The sequence below is a fragment of the Hippocampus zosterae genome, chromosome 4 (assembly GCF_025434085.1).
Source record: "Hippocampus zosterae strain Florida chromosome 4, ASM2543408v3, whole genome shotgun sequence".
NCBI lineage: Eukaryota > Metazoa > Chordata > Actinopteri > Syngnathiformes > Syngnathidae > Hippocampus > Hippocampus zosterae.
This window is the reverse complement of record NC_067454.1, coordinates 20,175,547-20,198,142: the sequence shown is the minus strand read 5'-3', so window position 1 is coordinate 20,198,142 and position 22,596 is coordinate 20,175,547. Positions and strand designations below refer to the sequence as shown.

The 22,596-nt window shown below is 40.4% G+C and overlaps 6 protein-coding genes across 7 annotated transcripts in view; 2 read left to right on the top strand and 4 right to left on the bottom strand.

Annotated features, from left to right (window-relative positions):
* Positions 1–15,521, bottom strand: part of LOC127599384 (zinc finger protein 572-like) — a 101,224-nt gene extending 85,703 nt beyond the window's left edge. Inside the window, exons 1-2 of one of the 2 annotated variants that reach the window (XM_052063327.1) lie at positions 14,908–15,517; positions 13,535–13,681 (exon numbers count right to left, since the gene is read on the bottom strand). In XM_052063327.1, the coding sequence (XP_051919287.1) occupies positions 13,535–13,681; positions 14,908–15,100 (340 nt within the window). In that variant the 5' untranslated portion in view covers positions 15,101–15,517. Of the gene's footprint in view, positions 1–11,493; positions 13,682–14,907 lie in introns of those variants that run through there. The other variant, XM_052063326.1, reaches the window with a different exon arrangement.
* The window catches only part of LOC127599366 (zinc finger protein 614-like), a 150,148-nt gene that overhangs the window by 54,165 nt on the left and 73,387 nt on the right, over positions 1–22,596 (top strand). The window lies entirely within an intron of this gene.
* LOC127599300 (adhesion G protein-coupled receptor G3-like) lies at positions 28–7,143 on the bottom strand. Its single transcript, XM_052063178.1, has 13 exons — positions 6,982–7,143; positions 6,250–6,336; positions 6,118–6,166; positions 5,416–5,503; positions 5,119–5,247; positions 4,679–4,834; positions 4,556–4,610; positions 4,377–4,468; positions 3,402–3,520; positions 2,374–2,654; positions 1,827–1,929; positions 885–1,198; positions 28–300 (listed from the first exon to the last, which is right to left on the bottom strand). Exons 1-13 carry the CDS (start codon positions 7,058–7,060, stop codon positions 185–187), a joined length of 1,668 nt encoding a protein of 555 aa, XP_051919138.1. The 5' UTR covers positions 7,061–7,143; the 3' UTR covers positions 28–184.
* LOC127599359 (gastrula zinc finger protein XlCGF17.1-like) lies at positions 8,840–11,332 on the bottom strand. Its single transcript, XM_052063287.1, has 2 exons — positions 10,913–11,332; positions 8,840–10,372 (listed from the first exon to the last, which is right to left on the bottom strand). The coding sequence occupies exons 1-2, from the start codon at positions 10,992–10,994 to the stop codon at positions 9,399–9,401; spliced, it is 1,056 nt and encodes a 351-aa protein (XP_051919247.1). The 5' UTR covers positions 10,995–11,332; the 3' UTR covers positions 8,840–9,398.
* On the bottom strand, positions 16,820–19,820 carry LOC127599333 (zinc finger protein OZF-like). Its single transcript, XM_052063235.1, has 2 exons — positions 19,406–19,820; positions 16,820–18,857 (listed from the first exon to the last, which is right to left on the bottom strand). Exons 1-2 carry the CDS (start codon positions 19,593–19,595, stop codon positions 17,809–17,811), a joined length of 1,239 nt encoding a protein of 412 aa, XP_051919195.1. The 5' UTR covers positions 19,596–19,820; the 3' UTR covers positions 16,820–17,808.
* tanc1a (tetratricopeptide repeat, ankyrin repeat and coiled-coil containing 1a) overlaps positions 20,884–22,596 on the top strand; it is a 57,930-nt gene continuing 56,217 nt past the window's right edge. Inside the window, exons 1-2 of the mRNA XM_052062992.1 lie at positions 20,884–21,030; positions 21,157–21,242. Of these exons, the coding sequence (XP_051918952.1) occupies positions 20,990–21,030; positions 21,157–21,242 (127 nt within the window). The 5' untranslated portion in view covers positions 20,884–20,989. The remainder of the gene's footprint in view (positions 21,031–21,156; positions 21,243–22,596) is intronic.

Sequence of the window (22,596 nt, the reverse complement as noted above, 5' to 3'; positions counted from 1 at the left end):
CACACGAGCATATTTTCAGTCCCATGATACTTGTGACGGGCTCTTGCCAATGTTTAATGATAGAAATCGCATTGCTTAATGCAGAAACAAAGGATAAGACGAGAAAAAAAAATACACAAATTAGCAATATTTCCCCAGACTCAAGTTTAAGACAAAGTGGAAGACAACTGTATCCATCTGCTCGTCAGCTGTTGAAGCTGGTGGTCATGATTCTCTGAGAGGAAGTGTCTTTTGAGGAGGAGGCGGCGTCGGACTGAGACTTGCACGTCAATGCCAAACACCACAGGAACACAAAGACCCCTGAAAGACAACGATAATATACAGTGGTCAATAACGCGTGAAGACATTGAACCACAAATTCATGAACTTGGTTCAGGCTTGGAGGTCAGCAAAAGAATGTGCAATAAATGATGATCTCGAATCATTTTAAAAATCAATTACATTTTTTTAAAAATCCGTGAATCAATGAGTGTTGAAACGTGGATATGCGGGGTGGACTGCATTCCAAGAATAAAGTTGTATTTCTGAAATTCACTTGTTAAACTTTAAGAGCACAATATTATGACTTTAAATTAAGGAAATAAAACTTTATTGAGTTAAGACGAAGACTTTTTACCCAACAAAATGTCTTTGTTAATGCAAGGAAGGACACTTTTATTCTTGACTGTCCAATCAATGTAAAACTTTTTTCCTCCCTAAAATAAGAATTTATTGAAACATTTCCACACCCTCCCCCCCACCCAAGTTAATGTTGAATTGGCGTGAGGATAAGAAGCGTTTTTTGAAAAGATGTAAAAGTTTCTCCACTGCAAAGAGTCGCAGGTCCAAAACTTCGAGAAACCCTGCATTAAAAGACCTGATTGCTTTTTTTTTTCTTGACTGACCTTGCAGTGAGTTGAGGACGGTGAAGATGTAGACGCCCGGCACAGAGGCATAGGTGGCACTCGACAAGCCGAAAGGTAAACCCAGCACACAGCTGAGGCCCAGCACGGTCACGCAGTCTTTCCACAACCTGCTGGTCTTCTCCCTGCTGCCTTTCGGTCCTCCACCTTTTACAGCACTTCTTTGCAGCTTCCTCAGCTGGAAGACCACCAGGCCCAACATGCAGGAATTGAAGAGCACCACCAGGCTCGGGAAGACCACTGTGGTGGCGTAGGTGACCGCTTTCCTATAAATGAACTGACTGCTCATCCAGCATCTGTTGGTTTGTAGAATAATTACATTGAAAAATTGGAGTCACAAAACAAGAAAAAAAATGTGGAGTGCTGAATATATTATGTAATTGATTGAAAATGATCTGAACTGAAAAAGTCTAGCTGATGTCTTAAAACTAGTGTATTGACATATGTACTACCGTCACCTACAGGATTATTGTGTTTCTTATTTTAAGATACAATTACTCCTAATCAGTGATACCATTCTTGGGATGGAGGGCGTTGGGTGATTTAAGGGCTTTAGCTCAATACCGCCCCATTTTCTTTCTTTCTTTCTTTTTTAATTTTTTTAAAGTCAACCCCCAAAGCCATTTTGTTACGTGACATTTAGTCTGCATGTCTATCATGAGGGGACCCCCCCCCCCACCCCCCAAAAGTCTCAAGAAGCATACCTTAAAAGAAACCTCCAAACAAAATTTTAAGTTAAGCAGACATTTTCAGCTTATTCCAAATTCATCCTAGAGATTAGTCCCATGGTGTTTTGTCTATTTTAACTTGGAGGATGGTTAATCACCTATCATTTTTCATCTCCATTATTTACAATGGAAACCGTAACAATTTCGAATGTTTTCACATTACAAACATCGGTGATGAGGCTGCTGGGTTACTTACAGCTGTATGGTTGAATTTTTGTTGGCGGAGTCCCGAACTTCCAGCGTGTACTTGCCGTAAACCCCAGACACTCCACAAATCAGAGTGATCAATGTGGGCACACCTGAAGGGAAAGAAAAAGGTTATGTCATTGATGCTTCAAACATGTCAACATGAAAAAAAGCTTTCAAAAGTTGTATTAGGAGCACTTTTAACTAAACAACTAGCTCTGGAACTCCAGTACTGTATTCACCGCACAGCAATTACAGTATCTTTACTGTTTAGTATTTTCTACACATTAGATGCCTGCAATGTGTTGCGTGTGTTTGAACACATGAACAACGTGTTTACAAAGTGTGTCTTAAGTGTTGAATGTGTGTGTTGGGGTTAAAACAACATATGAAGAAAGTCATTCTGGATTGTAAATATATACAGTACAGTATACCTGTTGTGGGTGGATTGAGAAAATAATTTATTCTCGGCGATAAAAGGGGGATCTGCGGTAGTTTTGGAATCCCTGCGTTGGATGTTGTGACACGTGTACGACGAGGTCTTATGCATCCCTTACCCCAGCCCACCACACACAGTTTGAGCAGGTATCTCCTGATGTAGATGTTGAACACGCGCACCAGCAGGAGGTAAAGATGGAAACCTTCCAGGGCCGACCAGCAGACGGTAGCCAGCAAAGACCAGTGCAGAAGGAGGCCAAGAGCACCGCAGAACCAATCGGCCGGCTCCTCGGCGAGCCTCCACGACCACAAGCAGCAGAGCAAGAAACAGAGGTGCAGGCACAGCAGCGCGCCCGTCAGGTGCATGTGCAGGCCAACGGCTCTGTCCGGCTGCCGCTTGCTAAGTGAAACAGACGTTATTGTAAACACTCTAGTCGAGCTCAGTGGTTCCCAAACTGGGCTCTTCCGATCCCAGGGGATGATCAAAAATAAAAATAATTGGGGACCAGTGCATCAGTAAAACATAGGAAACAATTACTCCCCCTACCTTCGCTTTGGGCCAATTAAAAGCTCTGATATAACTGTGACGTATCAAAATAATATGGCATCCCTGCATGAATGAAGTATTCTTTTTGTTCAAGAACACGAGGAAATTTTTCTAAATGACTGTGGTCAATAGTTGACACAGAATACAGCAATGCCATGCCTATTTGGAGTTGACTACTCAAAAGTTTACCTAATTCATGTCGTCTTTTTTTTTCATTCTATTTGCTGAAAAACTCACGTCTCCACATTTTTGGGGCGTCTTTTCCAGAAGGTAATATAAGAAGAATATGTAATGCAACAAGAACAAAGTTGTATGTGATGACCTTTTTCCCTTGTTAAACTTTGACTTTGATATTATAATACAGTCTTACAATGCAAAATGAGACTATTTTTGTCATAAGTATACTGCTTTCCATTCTGACAAAATATGACTTTTTAAAATGTGTTTTTCAGTTTAAAAAAATTACGGCTTTATTTTTTTTCAATTCCAATTTTCTTTTTATTAAAAAATTTGTTATAGTAGCATGACTTTTATGTTTAATTGGCGTTAGTATTACACAGGGGTCCTAAGGAGAAGGAAATGAAGAGGCAAAGAACTGACTTTAGACAGGAGTACAAGATCAAGCTGATGATGGTGAAGACGACCGAGAGCGATGATCCAACGTATGTGATCAAACTCAGCTTGAATACATCCTCTTCACGCAACGAGAGATCAGGGTTCTGCTCAAGAAAAAAAGTTCAGGCTGCATTAGAAAGCCTTTGATTTTTACTCAAACAGACATGCATGGAAGACCGTAATTGTTTTCATGTTGCAAATACACGTACGTTAGGTTGTCTTACATATTTACAAGGAAAAAAAACTACATTTGGTTGCCTTTGATGTTTACAAAAACACATTGATCCATTTATTTTTCCGAACCACTTCTCATATTTAAACTTGATATTGATGTTTACAAAAAACGGATGTTACATCCATGAAAGTCTGGAATTGTCTCGCGTGTTGACAAGAGTGCATGACCGGTAAAGGTTGTCTTAAAACGTTTACAAAAATGATGCGAAGCTAGCTTTGATGTTGACAACCCCTGAACATTAGCTTGTCTTTTATGTTTAGAAATGGGTTGTGTTTGATGTTGACCACAACAAATCGGCCTACTGTAAGGCTGTCATTCATGTTTACGATTAACTTTCTACTTTTTTTATTACCTGCGGCAGATGGAAATTAGCAACAAATCTATAATATTCTTGACTCTTTCGTTTCATGTTTTCCATAATGCACGAATCAACTAAACTTAAAACAAATTTATTTTTCTGCAATGTCTTCAAAACACGCACATTAGGTGAATTGAAAACTAAATTGTTTCATTAGGTTGTCTTGAAACTGAACTAAAATGAATGTTAGGTTGTCATCAATGCTAAAAAACTAAAACATGACCGGTGGTCGCTCAGGACCAATTATTGTGTAAGTCCAGTTTCTGGGACAGACGGTCTCTTCATGTTTCCGAAATGCTTGAAAGTTGCTCTCGTTCAAGGAAATGTAAAAAACTATGAATGTGTGTGTTTTGTTTTTGGTTTTTACCACAAGTACAGCGAAGAAGCTCAAGTGGTTGCACCGACAAATAAATTCACTTCCGGTGTCGCTAGTGTTACAGCCGAACGTGCTCCATTGACCTAAAAAACACGCCAACACAGGAGTGTGTGGGGGAGGGGACTGTTAGAAAATGAAGACTCAGATAGAAATCAGACGCCACCGCCCACCAGTTTCAGCTTCCTCATTTATCTCCTCCCAGAATACGCAAGCCCCGTTGGCAACCTGAAACATTTGTTCAAAATGTTAGAGGGCCTGTGACCTGACAAAAAGCATCCATGATCGGTTCTTACCTTCTTGTTGTATTTGAAGGTCAGCGTGATGGGTTCTGGGAGGTCCTGGAGCGGGTTTAAACCTGCCTGCACCACCAGGACGGTTCCCCCCAACACTGTGCCTGTTGGGCCAGTTGGGCCGGGAGGGAGTCTTCTTCCATGTTTTCTACTTAGGGGCTATGGAATACAGTAAACACAGTCCTCAATAGATAAAGTGCCAAAACATTTCTTTCTTTGAAGGTTGGATATTTCTCATGACTCCAGATGATCTTTTCAATTGAATGCAATGTCGCAAAAGTAGATCATAAGAAGTGCTTTCTTGCTTTATAGTTGATCTAAGTTGGGTCGAACATTTGGGTGCTTCATGATTCAATTATCTTTTAATATTAATGGATTACAAGAGACCTCGAATTTTCCTTTTGCCTAAAACGGGCCCAAAATATCGGATCCTCTGTGCTGACCTTGAAATGCACGCTGTCGAGCACGGTGACCACCACCAACACATTGTCCACGGACTCGGGCGCTCTGCTTCTCTGGAGGGCTGATGAGGGGATTTGAACACCATGGTCCGGAGTCGGGCGCTCCTCACGCTGATATTCATTCAAGAAGAAATACTTCACAGAAATTCCTGATTCCAAAACACTCCACCCAGTGATCATGGAATTATACATTTGATCAAGTCATGCACACCAGGCAAGATTCTCTGTTCGGCGAATGACAGTCAAAACAAAATAAAAGGGCATAAGAAACCATCTTACCTTTTTGGAAGGGTCAACGCTCCTTATAATGAAGATGCCCTTGCCTCGCGCTTTCGGTCTGCAGTTTACAATCTGCTGTTTATAACACCTTTAAAGACAATGATTGATATGACATGGGGAAATAAGATTCTGTGGCACCGAAGCCAACGCTTAAATGCTGTTTTAAGACACTAAGTGGTCCAAAATGGAGAGGAACTTGTTCTAACTTATTTGATAATACTGCGGGGAATGTATTGTTTATTTAATGCGTACATAGATGGCAGGAACGTCAAGTGGCAGGCGAGACATCTTCTGTATCACTTCTGTGTTTCCTACTCCTACACCCGACAAAGGGTGAGTCACTAGTTTACTTCACTTTTAGTTCATCTTTCCGTACGCACTTACTTCACTCTGGATTTTTTTTTTTCCAAGTTCACCATATTTTCTTCATTCGGCTCATTCTGCGCTCTGTTATTCCGGAATAATAATTCAACCATTTTCAAATAGTTTACAAAGAAAATCAAGCAGTCTTGTTTAATTTACTGTTCCTTTGGCATTGTTTTAAAATATGTTTAAATGGTGGATTTAAGGATTGAATGTGCTATTTCTCCATCTATTCATTCATCATTCCATCCACCGGGAACACTGTACATTTTTGGGACATTTGTAAGGTCGAACATATGTACAGTATGAGACATTGCACTTCAAGGGGGCTTATTGTACCTGGTCCAGGAACTTTGGGCAAGGCACCCAGAGAGGATGTCTTCACAGTCTGTCAGGCAGGGACAAAGGTGGGGAAGGTCAGAGGCATTGAGAAGAAATACCTGACAGAGACTTTGGTGTGGGTCAACTCACGCTTGCTTTCTGTGGGTGCGGGGGTCTGTTTGGCACAGTCGGGAGGCAGAACGGGACCGCTATGAAGATCGCTGGACTCCAGGCAACCTTATCACCAAGGTCAAAGAAAATGTTCGGACGGCGATGGACATGTATGCCACATAAGGCCCAAATAAAGCTTTTCTATAATTGTAAATCGTTGTAAATAATACAATTAAAAAAATCACAACTTTTTAAAAATTAACTTTTTACAATGTTTTGTTGTAAATGCTAAAATGGAAAATCTGAAATAAACTGTCATGGATACATTAAATATTTCTTTTCATTAAGTATGGATTTAATTACAGCTAGATTAATTACAAATACAAATACAGTACAACATATTCAAACCTTTAGATATTTTAAGAATTATTGTATATGATAAAATAAAAATATGATATAAACATTTTATAAATTATATTTTCTATTCTTTTAAATCTTTGTTTAATAATCTAATTATTAAAAAAATCATTAATGCATAATTCATTCATAAATTAGTTAAATTAATTCTAAAGAAAATGTTTGTTTTTTATATTGTATATTAAAAGAAACATAACCTATTTAAAAACAAAATGTTTATATCCTAAACGTACATTTTGAACCAATTGACCTGACCTGTTCTGTCCGTTTTCCAAACCAAAATTACACAAAAGTTTGCCCACTCTTGGGCCTCACAAAAATGTGGAGAACCCGGGAGGATTCGGACATACTCACCGTCAACAACAGCGTAAGATAACGCGAGCCAGAAAAGGACAAGCACTTGCATCACGGGACCCCAATCAGATGCTGACATGTCCTGGTGTGACTGAGGACTGTCACAAGTGTCACATCACTCGAGATCAAACTGGTGGTGAGAGTGGGTGGATCACAAGTGTTGCAGACAAGTTTTTTTTTTTTTTTTTATCAGCTCAACAGGAAATGTCATGCGTAGAGGCTGATCACATGACTACTTGGGTTTAACCTCAGTGGCCCTCACATGAACTGGGGGGTACAAGCCACAGATTTGGCTCCCCCTTCAAAAATAGGGATGTATAAAAAATTCCTATGGGATTTAGGAGCATGCGTGAGTTATTTTCAATTGCCATTTTATTGAGTGGCGGCCCTATTGGAAAATGTTCTCCAAAATGTTTAAAACACCTGCTTTACTTTACCCTATGTCTTTGCCTGTGCTGGCCACCTACTAAGAAAAAAAAAAACATTGACTAAACAAACTTCCAGAAAACATGCAGACTTTGGTGTGTGTGAGGTTAAGTCAAGAAAAGAGGAAGTTTCCTAACATGAGGTGTTGCTCATTTCAACAAGACAACCCACAGAGCTACAGGCATGTTGCTGGGCAAGCGAAACTTGAAGCATATCCTTTGTGCACGCAGGAACACAGACATGTAGAAATGTCAACTGACGCCATGTGAGTGCTAGTTCATCCTTTATCTCACTGGACACTTCAGATAATTTGCATTGCAGTCGGGGTTTTTTTGGTGTGTGTGAGAGATTTTTTTTGGGGGGGGGGAGAGTTTTTTTTGGGGGGGGGGGGTTAAGAGGTAAATGCTCTCTCTGACCTACATGTTTCTTGGCCCAAGAAATGACAAAGGTTATTTTCAGCCAGTAAAGCACAATGACAACATTCTGCACACTTCACATTGTGATTTATTAGGAACTTCCAAGTCGTAATTCTATATTATATTACATAACTAAGCTGCGCTTATGTACAAGTCTGTGTTGGATTTAAGATGGCAAATGTTTTGAATGAAAATATACATCATTGTAGCTCCTTGATTGCAGAATACTGAAATGAAAACATAGCCCACAAGTATGAAGGCCCAGCTGCCACGTGGAAAGATGACTACATTTCGGACAGAATAAAGATCTAATAGGAACAGTAAGGTTGGGATTATAGCCGTTTCTAGTGAAGGTGCACTCCATTTGTTTAACCCGACATCCAAGTTGTCCATGGGATTGCTATAAAACCCGCAGTGGTTATTTTGTGAGCATGTTATGTTCATTTTGTGGGCACAATTTGGTATAGTTTAGCCACAATGGAATCATTTTTGCCAATGTCTGGGGCTGTCTGTCACACAAGCCAAACTAACTGTGACAAAAATGCTTAACTAATCTTCCTCAAATCTTGGCTTTAATGGAAGGCGCGCCCCAATTAATCGGCAGGTGTGTCTCACCTCAGACAGACGCATCCTATTTTCAGTGGTCCAATGTGATGGATTGATGTGACCTGTCGTCCCGGCAGAAAATGTTTGAAGACAGAAGCGTGCAGTGTTTGACGATCACATCGAACATCACATAGTATTTCATTATCATCACAGAGATTATGTTTGTCTAATCAAGCGACCAACACAACCATCTGACCTGCGGCGTCATCCACCAGCACAGTTATGTTTCTTAACTTGACACCAACACTACTCACAAAAAAATCTAGACATTGGACTTTCAGGGTGAAATTTAAGGATGAACTTCTTCGTGGAAGCTTCTCAAGATAGCTTAGTTGACTAACACCTGACAAAGAGACACATTTGTTGCGTCAAATGCAACAAATGTTTCACAAACAAATGTTTGAGTAATTTTCGCAATGAGTTTTTCAACTCATTGTGAAGCAGAGTTTAAGTGTGAGTAAGTCTGAAAATGTGTGCAAGAATGACAACAGAACCGTTCTGAAACAAAAGAGAACAAGCGACGTCATCTGCCGGATGCAGTTTTCAAGCAACTTTGAGTTGGTTGTTCAATCCTTTCTCTCACTTTTTTAATAACAACTTTCCACATTTAGCAATTTCAGTGGTGCCTTGACTTGCAAGCCCCCTAAACATGCAACTAAGTAAAACTGCGACATCTTAAAAAAAAAAATAAAAATAGCACAGTACTGTATTAAACAATAAAGAATGTAAATAAATAAAATGGTTTTAAGAAGTTTACTTACTGTACATACCAAAGTAAGCAAAAAAAACCCAAACAAAGACGGTTCCTATGTGCAGCAATCCTAAATCAAGGTACCAGTGTAGAGTGTATTTTCAGGTCATCTTGAAAATTTCACCTGGACGCACCATATGCCTCACTTATGAGAAGTCTACAAGAGAATATTTGATTACACACACTGTAACTCAACATTGTCTCACCAACATGCCATTTCAGTGCAGCTTTTCTATACTGGCAGGCAAACGCGTCTGTCCGGTGTGTCTCCTCATGTGCCGGACAAAAGTTGAGCGGTCGCTGAAACTGCTGTGGCAGACTGAGCATGCAAAAGGTTTTTCTCCGGTATGTCGTCTCGTGTGCGTCGTCATGTGTCCCTTCTGAGAGAACCTCTGGCCGCACACTGAGCAGCTGAAAGGTTTCTCTCCGGTATGCGTTCTCATGTGTTTATTCAGCGTTGAACGGTCGCTGAACATCGCACTGCACACCGAGCATGCAAAAGGTTTCTCTCCGGTGTGCGTTCTTGTGTGTGTCGTCAAATTGGACTTCCGAGAGAATCTTTCGCCACACAACAAGCAGCTGAAGGGTTTTTCACCCGTGTGTCTCCTCATGTGCTTCACAAGCGTCGAACTGTCACTGAAACTTGTGCTGCAGTATGGACAAGTGAAGGGTTTCTCTCCAGTGTGCGTTCTCGTGTGTTTGATCAAATTCCCCCTCTGAGCGAATGTTTTCCCGCAAACCGAGCAGATGAAAGGTTTCTCTCCAGTGTGCGTCCTCATGTGGACTTTCAATGTTTTCTTGTTATAAAGGCTTCTCCCACAAACGGAACAGGTCAAGTGTTTGTTGTCACTACGACATGTCCTGTCACCTTTTGAGCGTTCGTCATCATCAGTGTCGGGAGAGTGTGAGTGTGTGTCTTCACTCTCCGAGAGTGGAACTAAGAGGCTTTCTGTTTGGGATCGCTTCTCGCTATCACCGACATTACGCTGTGAGGAGTGAGGCTCGTCTTCGTCGTCTTCGCTCTTCACGACGACGCGAATCACCGGGAAGTCCAGCCCCTCAAGCTGGTCACCCTCCTCATTGATGCTGTGGTCATCCTCTTCCTCTTTAATGCAAGGGGGATCTGGCACCTGCTGCTCCACCTTGGAGCGCCGCTCTTGTTCCTCAGAAGAAATCTCATCTTCACTGACATCTGGAGGGCAGGAAATCAAAGACTCACATAATGAATACAACTCACTTCATTCATTCATAACGGTTGTGTGGTCTTTTTAGGTCATTCGGCACATGCTTAGTATTTACATTTTTCTACATTTTGTCAATTTAAAGCCCCTGCAAATTATACACACAAACCCGCTTTATGACAACTGAAATTAACTACTGAAAATGTACAAAATGTTATTTTCTGATAACTTGACTAAAGTCTTTTTTTTCCTTTTTGATGTGGTATTGTGTACATAAATTTGATGCTAAGAAAAAACCTAAATATTTACTACATTTTGGAACAGGTCTTTGGAACAGTACGTAAATCACTTAACAGCTGGCCGTGCTTACAAAAGCCTAGAGGTTAAATAACGTTTACTTGTACAGGTCGATGGGTTTTTGGTCTGGCCTGAAATGCCACCTGAGGACCAAATATCCCATCTTTTTCGTCATTATGCTTTGCTTGAAAGTGAATTGTGGCGTGCACATGTGACTTGCTAAAAACGAAAGGACTTACAGAAAAAAAACAAACCTGCTGTATGGAACGCGCAACAATGCTGCCGTTCGTCCTCCTTTTTGGCTGTAAAGAAAACCTCCTCGTAATCAGCTATCATTCTTCACGTACTTTCTTACCAATTAGAATTTAGTGAAACGCGCTCAGCTTTCCACAGTCAACATTTTAGGCTTGCTAGCATGTGCTGCTCACAAACGCGTCTTTGTTCGCAGCTAGCGAGCTAAATTAGCTTGAGGAGTTCCAAGCGCACCGAGATGACGCGAAAAGTGATGATGTTAATACAATTTTATGCCAGATGATAAGAAAATGTAAAGAAGACTAAGTAATAGCGAAAAGGACCCCGTAAACGCGGTTCTGAAACTGATCCGGCAACCTCAACATTTTACTCGTTGGAATGCGACGTCTTGCAGAGATTAACTACGGAAACTCCACTTGGACTAACTACACGGGCGCGATTTCCTTCTCTTCAGTACAGGAGTGAGTTCTACCGTGCACTGAAGCGGTATACCTTCACGCTGTGTTACGAGAAGTTATTTTTAATAACCAAATTAATGTCATAATGTGTAAAGATAGATATGTTTATAATCTTGAAAATTAAATTTTGTCATTCACAGTTTCTTTTTTATTTGACAAAATACATACAACACAACCATCAGGCAATGCAATTACTGTAACATATTTTACATACATATACAGTATAACAGTAAAACAAAAATAAATTCTATATTAAAAGAAAAAAAATCTTGGAGTAATAATAAAGAAAATTAATTAAAATCATACGTCTTTTAAAACAGGGGATAAGTTTCTCTTTAAACATTTCTGAATGTATAGCAATTATTTATCTACATTTTCATTAGATCAAGAGACTTAAAATAATAATCTACCTCCATCAAAAATGTTTTAAATAACAGGGTGGAATTCAGAAATTCACATTTATGGATATGAAATTTTCTGAACAAAACATGTAACTGAACAATATTACACAATTTTTTTCCTTCAGATTCAAACACAGTAATGATCTGTTCTCCGTTCATTGTAATTTGTTTTACACAACATATATTTCTCCAAATCTTTCCAAAACGCAGCACTATGGGCTCGTCAAAAAAAACAAATGAACAAGTGTTCATTAGCTTTTCAGGCCTCTCCAGAGCTTGCTGATGAGCTGATCATTTGAATTAGGTGTGTTGAAGTAGAGAGAGAGAGATCTAAAACAGGCAGGATATGGTTCTCGGGGACCCCTGCACTACAAAGATATTTCATGTTTGTTCCTTCGTGCCTATGGCATGGGTAAGCTTACACATATGTGAAGGAACAATTAATGGCGAAATGTACATGCAGGTTTTTTTTATGGATGCACTTGCGGATTTCAGCAAGACAATGCCAAAACACATTCTGCACGCGTTATAAGGGCATGGCTTTGCTGTAAAAGAGTGGTACTACCCTGGCCTGCCTGCAGTCCAGACTTTTTTTCGAATGCCTTGCAGCCATAAAATTCAAAGTTAATGATTATTTGCTAAAAACAATAATGTTTATCAATTTAAACAAATATATTGACTTTGTAGTGTATTCAAATATATATAGGTTGATTTGCAATTACTGTAGTCTTTTTATTTCTGTTTAACACAACATCCCAACTTCATTGGAATTGGGTTTGTGTGTATGTCTGTGTGTGCGTGTGCGTAAAATTTCTCTGTTTCAGTTATGTGCTACATTGTGTTGGTCGATACTACAAATTCTCAAGAAAAATAATTTTGAGGTTGTAATTGCGAAAAAGTTCAAGAGACATGGAAACATTTTTGAGGGACTGAGTGTGATGTGCATATCATGGCAGACATTTTATGCATCTTATCTCTTTTTGTGAAAACACGCAGAAAGTCACTTCGGTGAGATCTTGATTGGTTCATTTCAAATTTATTGTGATGTTGAAATGCAAAAGAAAACAATGTGTAATAGTTGTGAGGGGTCCAGGTGGCACTCCTGGTGGTCAAATGTACATTTTTCAAGATAACCAGAAGCACTCAAAGTTTGTCAAGGTGTCAGAACGTCCATGATTTATTCATTTATTCATTCATTTATTGTTGCTCCTCTCACCGGGACACTTGTGTTTCTTAATCTTATACTTGTAAGAAAATCTTTGATCACACACATTGCAACGGAATGGTTTCTCACCAGTGTGTGTTCTTGTGTGTGTTATCAAACATTCACTTCGAGAGAATCTTTTACCGCAAAATGAGCAGGCAAAAGGTTTCTCTCCAGTGTGTGTTCTGAAGTGTGATGTCAAGTGTGCCTTCTGAGTGAATCTTTTACCACAAACTGAGCAGGCAAAAGGTTTCTCTCCTGTGTGAATGATCATGTGCCTTTTAAGATTAATCTTGACGCCAAAGGTTTTGTCACATTGGGAACATTTCCAGTGTTTCTTGCCAGTGTGATATGTCATATCACCTTTGGAGTGTTCTTCTTCATCAGTCTCAGGCGAGTGTGCCGTTATGTAGTCATTGTCTGACAGTGGAGCCAAGAGGCTTTCTGCTTGTGATCCTCCACAGTGGTCTCCATCACCTTCTCTTGTCATGTGGTGACTTGAGCTGCTGCTTGGAGGCGCAGCCCATCTGTTCTGCTCAGTCTGACCTTTGTCTTCATTACATTCACTCTTCACGGGGATAACCGTTAATGGCAAATTGGTGACGTCATCTTCCTGCTCTTCTTGCTTAATGTAGGGAGGTTCCGGCTCCTGCTGCTCCACCCTGGAGCTCCACTCCTGCTGCACAAGATGATTTTCTTCACTGACCTCTGCAGGACACAAGAAGGCAAATACAGGTGATCTGATAAAGTCAAATTGAAGACTTTAAATTGGCTTTAGCTGTGAATAGTTGTTTGGATAAACCCTGCGATTGGCCGCCTCTCACCCAAAGTCAGCCGGGATAGACTCCAGCACGTCTGCAACCCAAGGGCAGATAAGCGGTCCAGAAAATCGATGGAAGCATTAAAGTTGTGTATTAATGCGTCATATTTTCATTTTCAGCATGCCAAACAATTACTGTGTTATTCATAGTACTACAAGGAAAAAAACTAAACTGAGACTCTGCTGTGAGAAAAAGCCGCTCTGTTGGAGCAACAGACTTCACAATTGTGCTCCGAATAGTTTTTAAATATACATAGATCACCTATGGTAGAGGCTATTTGGAGGACCCATACTACCACTCAACCTTTACTATCATGAAGGAGGACATTGAGATGGTGCCGCAGCACAAGTGCTTGAGAGGACACCTGAACAAATGACTGTAATGGAATATAATAATGGACGTTCTGTACAAGATGAGTGGGTATGAGCAGACGGTTTTCCTGATCAAGCTCAGATCCTTCAGTGTGTACAACAAGATGCTGGCAATCTACGCGTCCGTGTTTACAAGTGCCATCTACTTTAGCGTTGTCTGTTGGGGAACAATATCAGTGCCAGGGACCAAAATAAATAAAAACATCAATAAACTCATTACGAAGTCTGGTGACACGTTGGGAACAAAGGTGACAATTTGTACAATATTCTATGTGAGAATATGCTTGTACAATTGAAAATTAATTTATTTTAAGACATTGTACATCTTAACCAGGGGTGTCAATAATTATGGAGGGCACCGTATGTTCGACTCGCTAAACACGTATGGAGCAATGTGTACACATTAAGACATTTGATAATCAGCATCTCTCATGCGTATAATACATGTTATTTAGAGAGTTCATGTTTTGTCATGTTATGAGTGACACGCTAATTGTTAACTGCTCCAGAAGATGTGCGTCGCAAGGTTGTGCGCTGTTTTAATGTGTTTTGTATCGTATTTTTTTAATAAAACGTGGCAACAGGTGGATTAAGTCAGGCAAATCGGGATTAAGTCAGCCCCAGCCCTGAACAATTTGTTCCCTCAACCCACTTCTGAAATGACAGCTACTGCTCCTGATTACGTTGATCGTATTCTTATTAAATTATTGACAACCCACGTAAGAATAAGAGGTCCACAAACCTGCTCTCTGAACCGAGACTTGAGGTATGAAAATAGCATCCAGCAGTTGACGTTGTCTTTCGTTTTCTTCTTTCGTCCGACAAAGTTCCTCCTCATACTCTGCTATCGTTCTTTCAAACACTACAACTATTTCGTCGACAGCCGCGCTCAGTCGCTGATTCAGGAATGCTCTTAGCATTTCTACTTTACACATTTTCACACGACGATCCAAAGACTTCACACTCTGCTTAGCGATGTGTTTCTAGTCAAGGCGTTTTGTTAACATAGCACACTGTCGCTTCTTTATTGCGTCACGCTTAAAGCTCCCCAGGCATGTCTAGGCGAGCTATGCTACATCAAACACGTACACTGACTTGAGAAGTTCCAAAAGGGCATCAAGACGTGTTTCTGAATGATGCCCAGTCGTGGTGGGACGTAATATGTCGAGGCTTTTTGATGAGATGATGAGGCGATGCTCTGGGGCCTCACACTTCCCTTGTTGCTCCTTGTTGCTCTTTAACGACAGTGTCGTGAGCGTGTTAGTGATGTCTTTGGTGATGATGATGATGACTTGAACGTTGGCTCAAGTGAACAGTCAATGTGTGGAGTGGTTGGGTGTGAGGGGTGGTCATAGCAGCTCTTGAATAGATGTGCATGCTACTACCGCTCTGGGAATGAAGTGGCTGAGCTTCAGCGACAGAGTCGTTCGGTTTGGTCTGAGTGCCGTCATCGATGACGTGACACGTCTCGCCCAACCAACTGCATCGAGCAGCGCTTCACCATTTAGTGACGCTCTCGCGAAAATAAAAATGCAAGAAATGTATTTTCATTAATGGGTTGAATGACAATGATATTAACAGTTTGAGTGTGTTGTGTAAACAACTCCCTGAGGATTATAAATTTGTCGCAATGTTAAAGACAGGGGTGTTCTAAGATAAACTTTTCCGAAGGCCGCATAGTGAAAATTCGGAGGACCACTTCGATTATGCGTTAATTTAATTTTATTTAACACGATTGAACCAATCCACCAGTCTAGGGAATAAAATGCGAAGTAATGATATACAGTATTTTTGAAATACGGCGGTGGGGATATTACTCAAAATGCGTGTGTTTCATTGAAACGTTTTTACATTGCATATAGCTTTCATTGTGCTGATTTAATTGTCTTAAAGGAGGAAAGATCTGAGTGGTGTGGAAACCTGGCAGCAATGGGTTCAGGCAACTTTTTTAAACGTCTTTTTTATCCACCGAATTTTGGGAACCTGGAAAATTGTTTGTATCATCACAGTGGTTTTGTTTTCACGGATACAGTTGTGGACAAAGAGATAATGATGATTAGAGTGTCATGTTATTTTTTAATGAAGGAACCTGCATCCACTTCACTAAAATACTTCCATGAATATTAGCGATATTGCTGGTATCTCTTTGTGTGACACCTCCAGAAAAAAAGCATAATAAGAAGCAAAATACTTCAGTCACATCTTCATTGCTTTCTTTCAGATCCATTGTGGTGATGTACAAATGCAAAATCATAAAACGATTGTGACAATTTTCAAGGGTCCAAATTGCACTTTTGTGGTGCAATCCCCTTTGTGGTGATATTTCAGGATGAACTAAAACATGTACATCACCTTTACATAAACTTAGATCGACCGTCTCTAAATCTTTGAATGCACCTGTCCAAATATTTCAGGACTGTCTTCACGGAACTGTTCTCTAAAAATAAATCAGAATGGAAAAATTAATGACTGGGGCTTTAATGTTATCTTGTGGTGTCTCTTCGGCTTTGTGCTGCAAGAAGGAGAAGACATTAAATTGAATGAAAATGAAAGAGGGATTGGGAGGGTTGCACTCACATAAACTGGTGTCATGTGACCACCTCAAAATGGAGTCACAGCTAAAAAGCTGTTGTGCCGTTGACAATCCGAAGCCTCTGTGGTTTATTGGTTTTTATATGACTGATTTGAGGTGGCACGGAGATCGACTGGTCAGCACGTCTGCCTCACAGTGTAGAGGCACAGGGTTCGATTCCGGCTCCGGCCTCCCTGTGTGGAATTTGCATGTTCACCCCGTGTCTGCGTGGCTTTTCTCCGGTTTCTTTTCACATTCCAAAAACATGCGTGGCAGATTAATGGAACACTCAATTGTTCCTAGATGTGAGTGTGAACACGAATGGTTGTTCGCCTATTGTGTGCCCTGCGATTGGCTGGCCACCAGTTCAGGGTTGACCCCACCTACCGTCCAAAGACAGCTGGGAGAGGCTCGAGCACGCCTGCGGCCCTTATGAAGATGAGCGGATTAGAAAATGGATGGATGATGGGATTTGATTGATAGTTATTGTGACTGACACTAAACTCAGTTTATCACGAGCTATACGTTCCCGATCCAGCTGCAATAAATGAATAACCAAGATCTAGAGAGAGCATATAACTTGCTTTATGTATTTTAACCCTGACCACACTCTTAAACTTCTTTTAAAAAATAGCACTCATTAAACACACTTTGCACGGTTTTCCTTCGCGCCTTTTCTCACTCGTTCACACAGTTCTCCAAATAAGAGGTAAAACGTGCTTGCTCCAAGCTATTTCTTTTTTCCTCTTATTTAAGTTTATTGTAAAACAGACAGATTAAAAAGAGAGTTAAACATTGTACATTTAAACACTCATGAAAGTTCACTGGTATAATCCTAAAATCAAGAATTTGAAAAGTCCCAGAGGGGCTAATGGAAATTAGCTTAGATATTATGAGAACTATAAAACTTCCCAAATAAATGCTAGTTTAGAGAGTAGGAGAGCATCTCCGCCTCTTCTCTGCTCATCTCTTGCTCTTTATAACATGCTGCATCTCTTCCAGTAGACCTCAGTGCTGGCCGGCAAGTTGTGGTATGTCATACCTACAAGGTATATTGAAAGTACTGCGGCTTCATGCACTGCTGCTCTTCTCACCAGCACATCGGTGTTTGTCAATTTGATGCTTATAGGAGAACTTTTGATCACACACACTACAAATGAACATTTTCCCACCAGTATGTGTTTTCATGTGTCTGGTTAAAAGAGAATTTTCCCTGAAGCTTTTTCCACACACCGAACAAGAGAAAGGTTTGTCCCCAGTGTGTGTTTTCATGTGGTGAGCCAAACCAGAACAATCATAAAAACTTTTGTCACAGACCGAGCAAGAAAAAGGTTTCACTCCTGTGTGTGTTCTCAGGTGTGTCACTAATGTTGAGCTTGCACCAAAACTTTTATCACAGAATGAGCAGGAATAAGGTTTCTCTCCTGTGTGTGTTCTTGTATGTTTAATCATTGCCGAGTAATCAATAAAACCTTTGTTGCAAGACGGGCAAGAAAATGGCCTCTCTCCAGTGTGTGTCCTAGTGTGTGACGTCAAATTCGTCTTGCGCTTGAAACTTTTACCACAATATGAACAAGTGAAAGGTTTCTCTCCCGTGTGTATTTTCATGTGCGATGTCAGGTGCACCTTCTGGGTGAATTTTTTGCCACAAACTGAACAGCTGAATGGTTTTTCTCCCGTGTGAAGGATCGTGTGTCTTTTCAGATTTATCTTGTGACTAAAGGTTTTGTCACACTGAAAACATTTCCACTGTCCATCGTCAGCATTACATGTCATTTCCTCTTTCGAGTGTTCATCATAATCAGTGTCAGATGTTGTGCCACCACTATCTGATAATGGAGCTAAGAGGCTTTCTGACCGTGATCCTCCGCTGTGGTCACCATCACCTTCGATTGTCATGTGGTCACTTGAGCTGTTGCCTGAAGGCTCCTCCGCTCCATTCTGCTTACTTTGACCTTTGCCTTCATCATCATCTTCAACTTTCACAATGACAGAGAACATTGGGAAGTCCAACTCTTGAGGCTGCACCTCTTCTTTAATGAGGGGTGGTTTGGCCTGCTCCTGCTCCACTCTGGAAGTGCTCTCCTGCTGCTCAATGGGGAGGCATTCATTACTCACATCTGCAATAAACAAGATGAACACATGTTGTTTAGAAAAGTCATACACACGTTTTGGTTATATTCATACTCAAACAGTGATGCCACTGAATTAGCCCAAGACATTGCTTACTGTACAATTTACCTGTTGAAATGTAAATTACGGCCATCTCACGTGGAAGCTATTTCCTTCACGTTAACATTTTCTGAGCCATTTACCCTGTTTTGTTAATCACTGTGCCTTGGTCAAATGTCATCGAAGGATTTGTTTATTAGTGGTCCAATCAAAGGAGGCTCTTAGCTACACGGAACATTTTAAATCTTGGTAAAAGTGTCGATGAGGATTGCATTCGGGAAACAAATGCGGAATACTGTTTGTGTGTGTGCTTTTTTTTCAAACTAAATTAGTTCCTGAACAAATAAGAGTCTGCAATTGGATGGCAACCAGTTCAGGGTGTACCCCGCCTACTGCAAAAAGACAACTGGGATAGGCTCCAGCACGCCCGGCGACCATTGCGAGCATAGTCGGATAAGAAAATGGATGGACAAATAAGAGTAATAATTGAACAAACCTGCTCTTCGAAGCACAACTCGAGTCTCGAAAGCGTTCAGTCGTTGACGTTGTCGCTCGTTTTCCATTTTGGTCCGACTAAGTTCCTCCTCGACCTCTGCTATCATTCTTTCAAACACGACAAAAATTTCCTCGGCGGCCGCTGTTAGTCGCTGATTCAGCAGCGCTCGCAGCATTTCTATTTTACACATTTTCACACGACACTTTACGCACTCGATCTGATGTGGCGATTGTCTTTGTTCGTAGTCAACAAGCCAGGCTATCTGGAGAAGTCATAACATGCGCTACGATGAGTTGATACATACTTTAAGTGTTAAAACCAGTCAGTTGCGTGAAAGCAATACGCACAAAATCCTGTGCAACGCAGTTGTGAGGTAACAACAACACAACCCTTTTACTTCCGGTGAGCAAGACACATTCAAGTCCAATACTGCCTCCTTTGGGGCGATGGCGTTATTACACAGTTGTTCTCTCACGACACTACAGACTTTTTCGATGGCCGCCTTCAGCAACGCATTTCCACTTGACAGTTTTTCACACGACACAGCGCTCGTGAGGAAAAGCGGTGTATCAATGACACGTTCGTGTCTTTGCTGGTGGCCAAAACGCTAAACCACACCAGAGAAGCTGTAACGTGCGCCGAGGCGAGTTGACGAATACTTCAATGTAACAACATGAAGGAAACGTCTTATTTTGATACAGAAATTCCCAAATAAAGAAGAAATAAAGCTGTGGTCGTAATGATAGACACGACGTCCTATTTTTCCCTTTTATTTCACTTGCAGTGGACAAGACAATAAACATGTCATTGGATTGGATACAACTTTATTGTCAAATGAGAAATTTCTTCCCTCTCAAGACAACATAAACTCGATCTAGTCTAATGCATTACTGTCACCTTCAGAATGGAGCCCCGCGACCCTTGTGAGGATAAAGCGGATTATAAAATGGATGGATCTGCAGCAAATGTGCAGATTTTCTTCACTTTTAACAGATATTAGAAGCATTTCCCCCCAACCTTTCTTAACAATAAAATACTGTAGTTGTACCTCTGGTTGTTACTATTTTCTAACAAACACATGCAGGGCCACTCGTGTTCGTGTTACAATATGATGAGATGATTGTATGTGTACAATATATGGTTTCTATCATCACCTTTCCTATTTCTTGACGGTTTCAAACCTTTGCAACTTGGAAATATTCAGGGCATCTTGGGAGCAGTTTCCCTAAACTTTCTAAATAAAGTTCTTATATTGGAATATAATTTCAATTTTCACCCCCTCCTTCCACATTTCAAGTTTCACATTCAATAATTCAACTAATTCCACCGTTTCTGTGCAACTTCAGCTATTCACAAACCATCTGAAATTGTGTCCTCTTGCTATGTGGTTTCAATTATGTTGCTGGCATGGATTTGTGATGAAATAGATTAGGTTGGGAAAAAAGTCACATTGTTTCTTTAAGAGGGCAAACGATGAAATATTAATACCTCAAAATTGGGACATTAAACGGATACGCATGTGCTCGTCGACTCTACTTCAGTGGGTAGTCGACAGAAGAGGTGCACATGGTCTATCGGTGATGTATGGATTTACAAGAAGACATCACTCAAGAAGCTGTTAACAGGTAACACGAATGTTTCATAGATTAAAACAAACAATGTTCTTTTTTTCTAACTGCAACAATATCTGATGAAATCTGCTATTATGGCGCCAAAGAAACAAATAAACAGCAGTCTCCCATCTTCTACAGACTGAGCAGAATGTTCAAGGCAGTGTTTGGACAAAAAAAACACAAGGAAGAAAAAACAGCTGGAAGGAGGAGCCATAAACACCTTGGTAAGCACAAATAAACACACAATTTGCTAATTTTAGGTCATTATCATCTAAGCAGAATACCTGATTAATGTGAAAGTAGAGATTATTATAATACTGAATGAAGCTGTTTATAGGAACTAGCCATGTTCTCTGGGGTGATTCAAGAAGAGCCAGTTCAGTTAGCCTCATTTCAAGTGTGTCAGAAGAAAACATGGTGACCTAGTACAATACAGGGAAGAATAGCCTATGAACTAAGTAGATTCAATCGGCCGCTTGTGTTACATTTACTTTAAAACCACCTTAATCTTTGTTTGGGGCAGCAATTGGAACTAAATTGTGAAAATGACAAATTACTGATGAAGTAAAGCAAATGTATTTCATAGGCTGCAGTTGCTGTAGTACACATTCTCTTTCAAAGAGCGCTATGATGATAGACAAACATAAGTGGAGCTCCATCTCAGAGAAAGCAATTGTCCTCGTTAATATTTAATACCGTGCCGCCCTTGGTTGCAGAGGAGCGGAGTTGGTCTCATTAAAATCATACTGCGTGTTTTGCTTACAGTACATTTGAACAGCCCTGATCATTGGCAAAAATGGGGGAATCACCAAAGATTTAAACAATTCTTGTGCGCACGCACATTTCAGTTTTTGTTGTTTCCTTTTTGGGGTAGAGCAGACGAACACCACTATTGTGCTGCTTGCAAAAGTACTTCAGTATGGTCCAATGATGCATTCAGATGAGAATTTCTGTGATCAAACTAATTTCTCAAAACGGCACCCTGAAAAACACAACAAAAAGTAATTTTTAAACGTTTTTTTCTCATAAACAAAAATTCACTCAACATTGTTCTGTACAAAAACACACATTTTCTCCCCACCTTATCACCCAACGGAAAATGCAAGAAGAAAACACAACTGTACATCATGTTTTGTTCGTTCTTGTTCTTCTGTGGTCTTTATTGGCAGGTAGAAAACCAGCTAAATGCCTCACTAAAGGAACCCAATGTGAATTGATAGTGGCTGGGTTTGAATTTTTCTGGCGTCATCTACTGGTGGGGGGGATAAATCACTATCTTGTAAAAAATTATCGATTGTAAATCTGCCAACAGACAGCTCATATCTAAAGATATCGTGAAGAATTTAGAGAATGCATTTTCTGGAGAAAGTGCATGGGAATGCTGTAGACATGACCGTGCAGTGAAATTTGGAACGTGAGACCTCAAGATGCAATTTTCTTGGGAGAATTTCGGTTTTTTTGAGGAATGTGATATTTATTCCTAGGTTGCACTGGACTGGATTCATTTGTTCAGGAAATGTGGATAGAAGTGGTAAATTCAGTATGTTTGACTTAATTTGGGAATTTTGTTGGAAAATT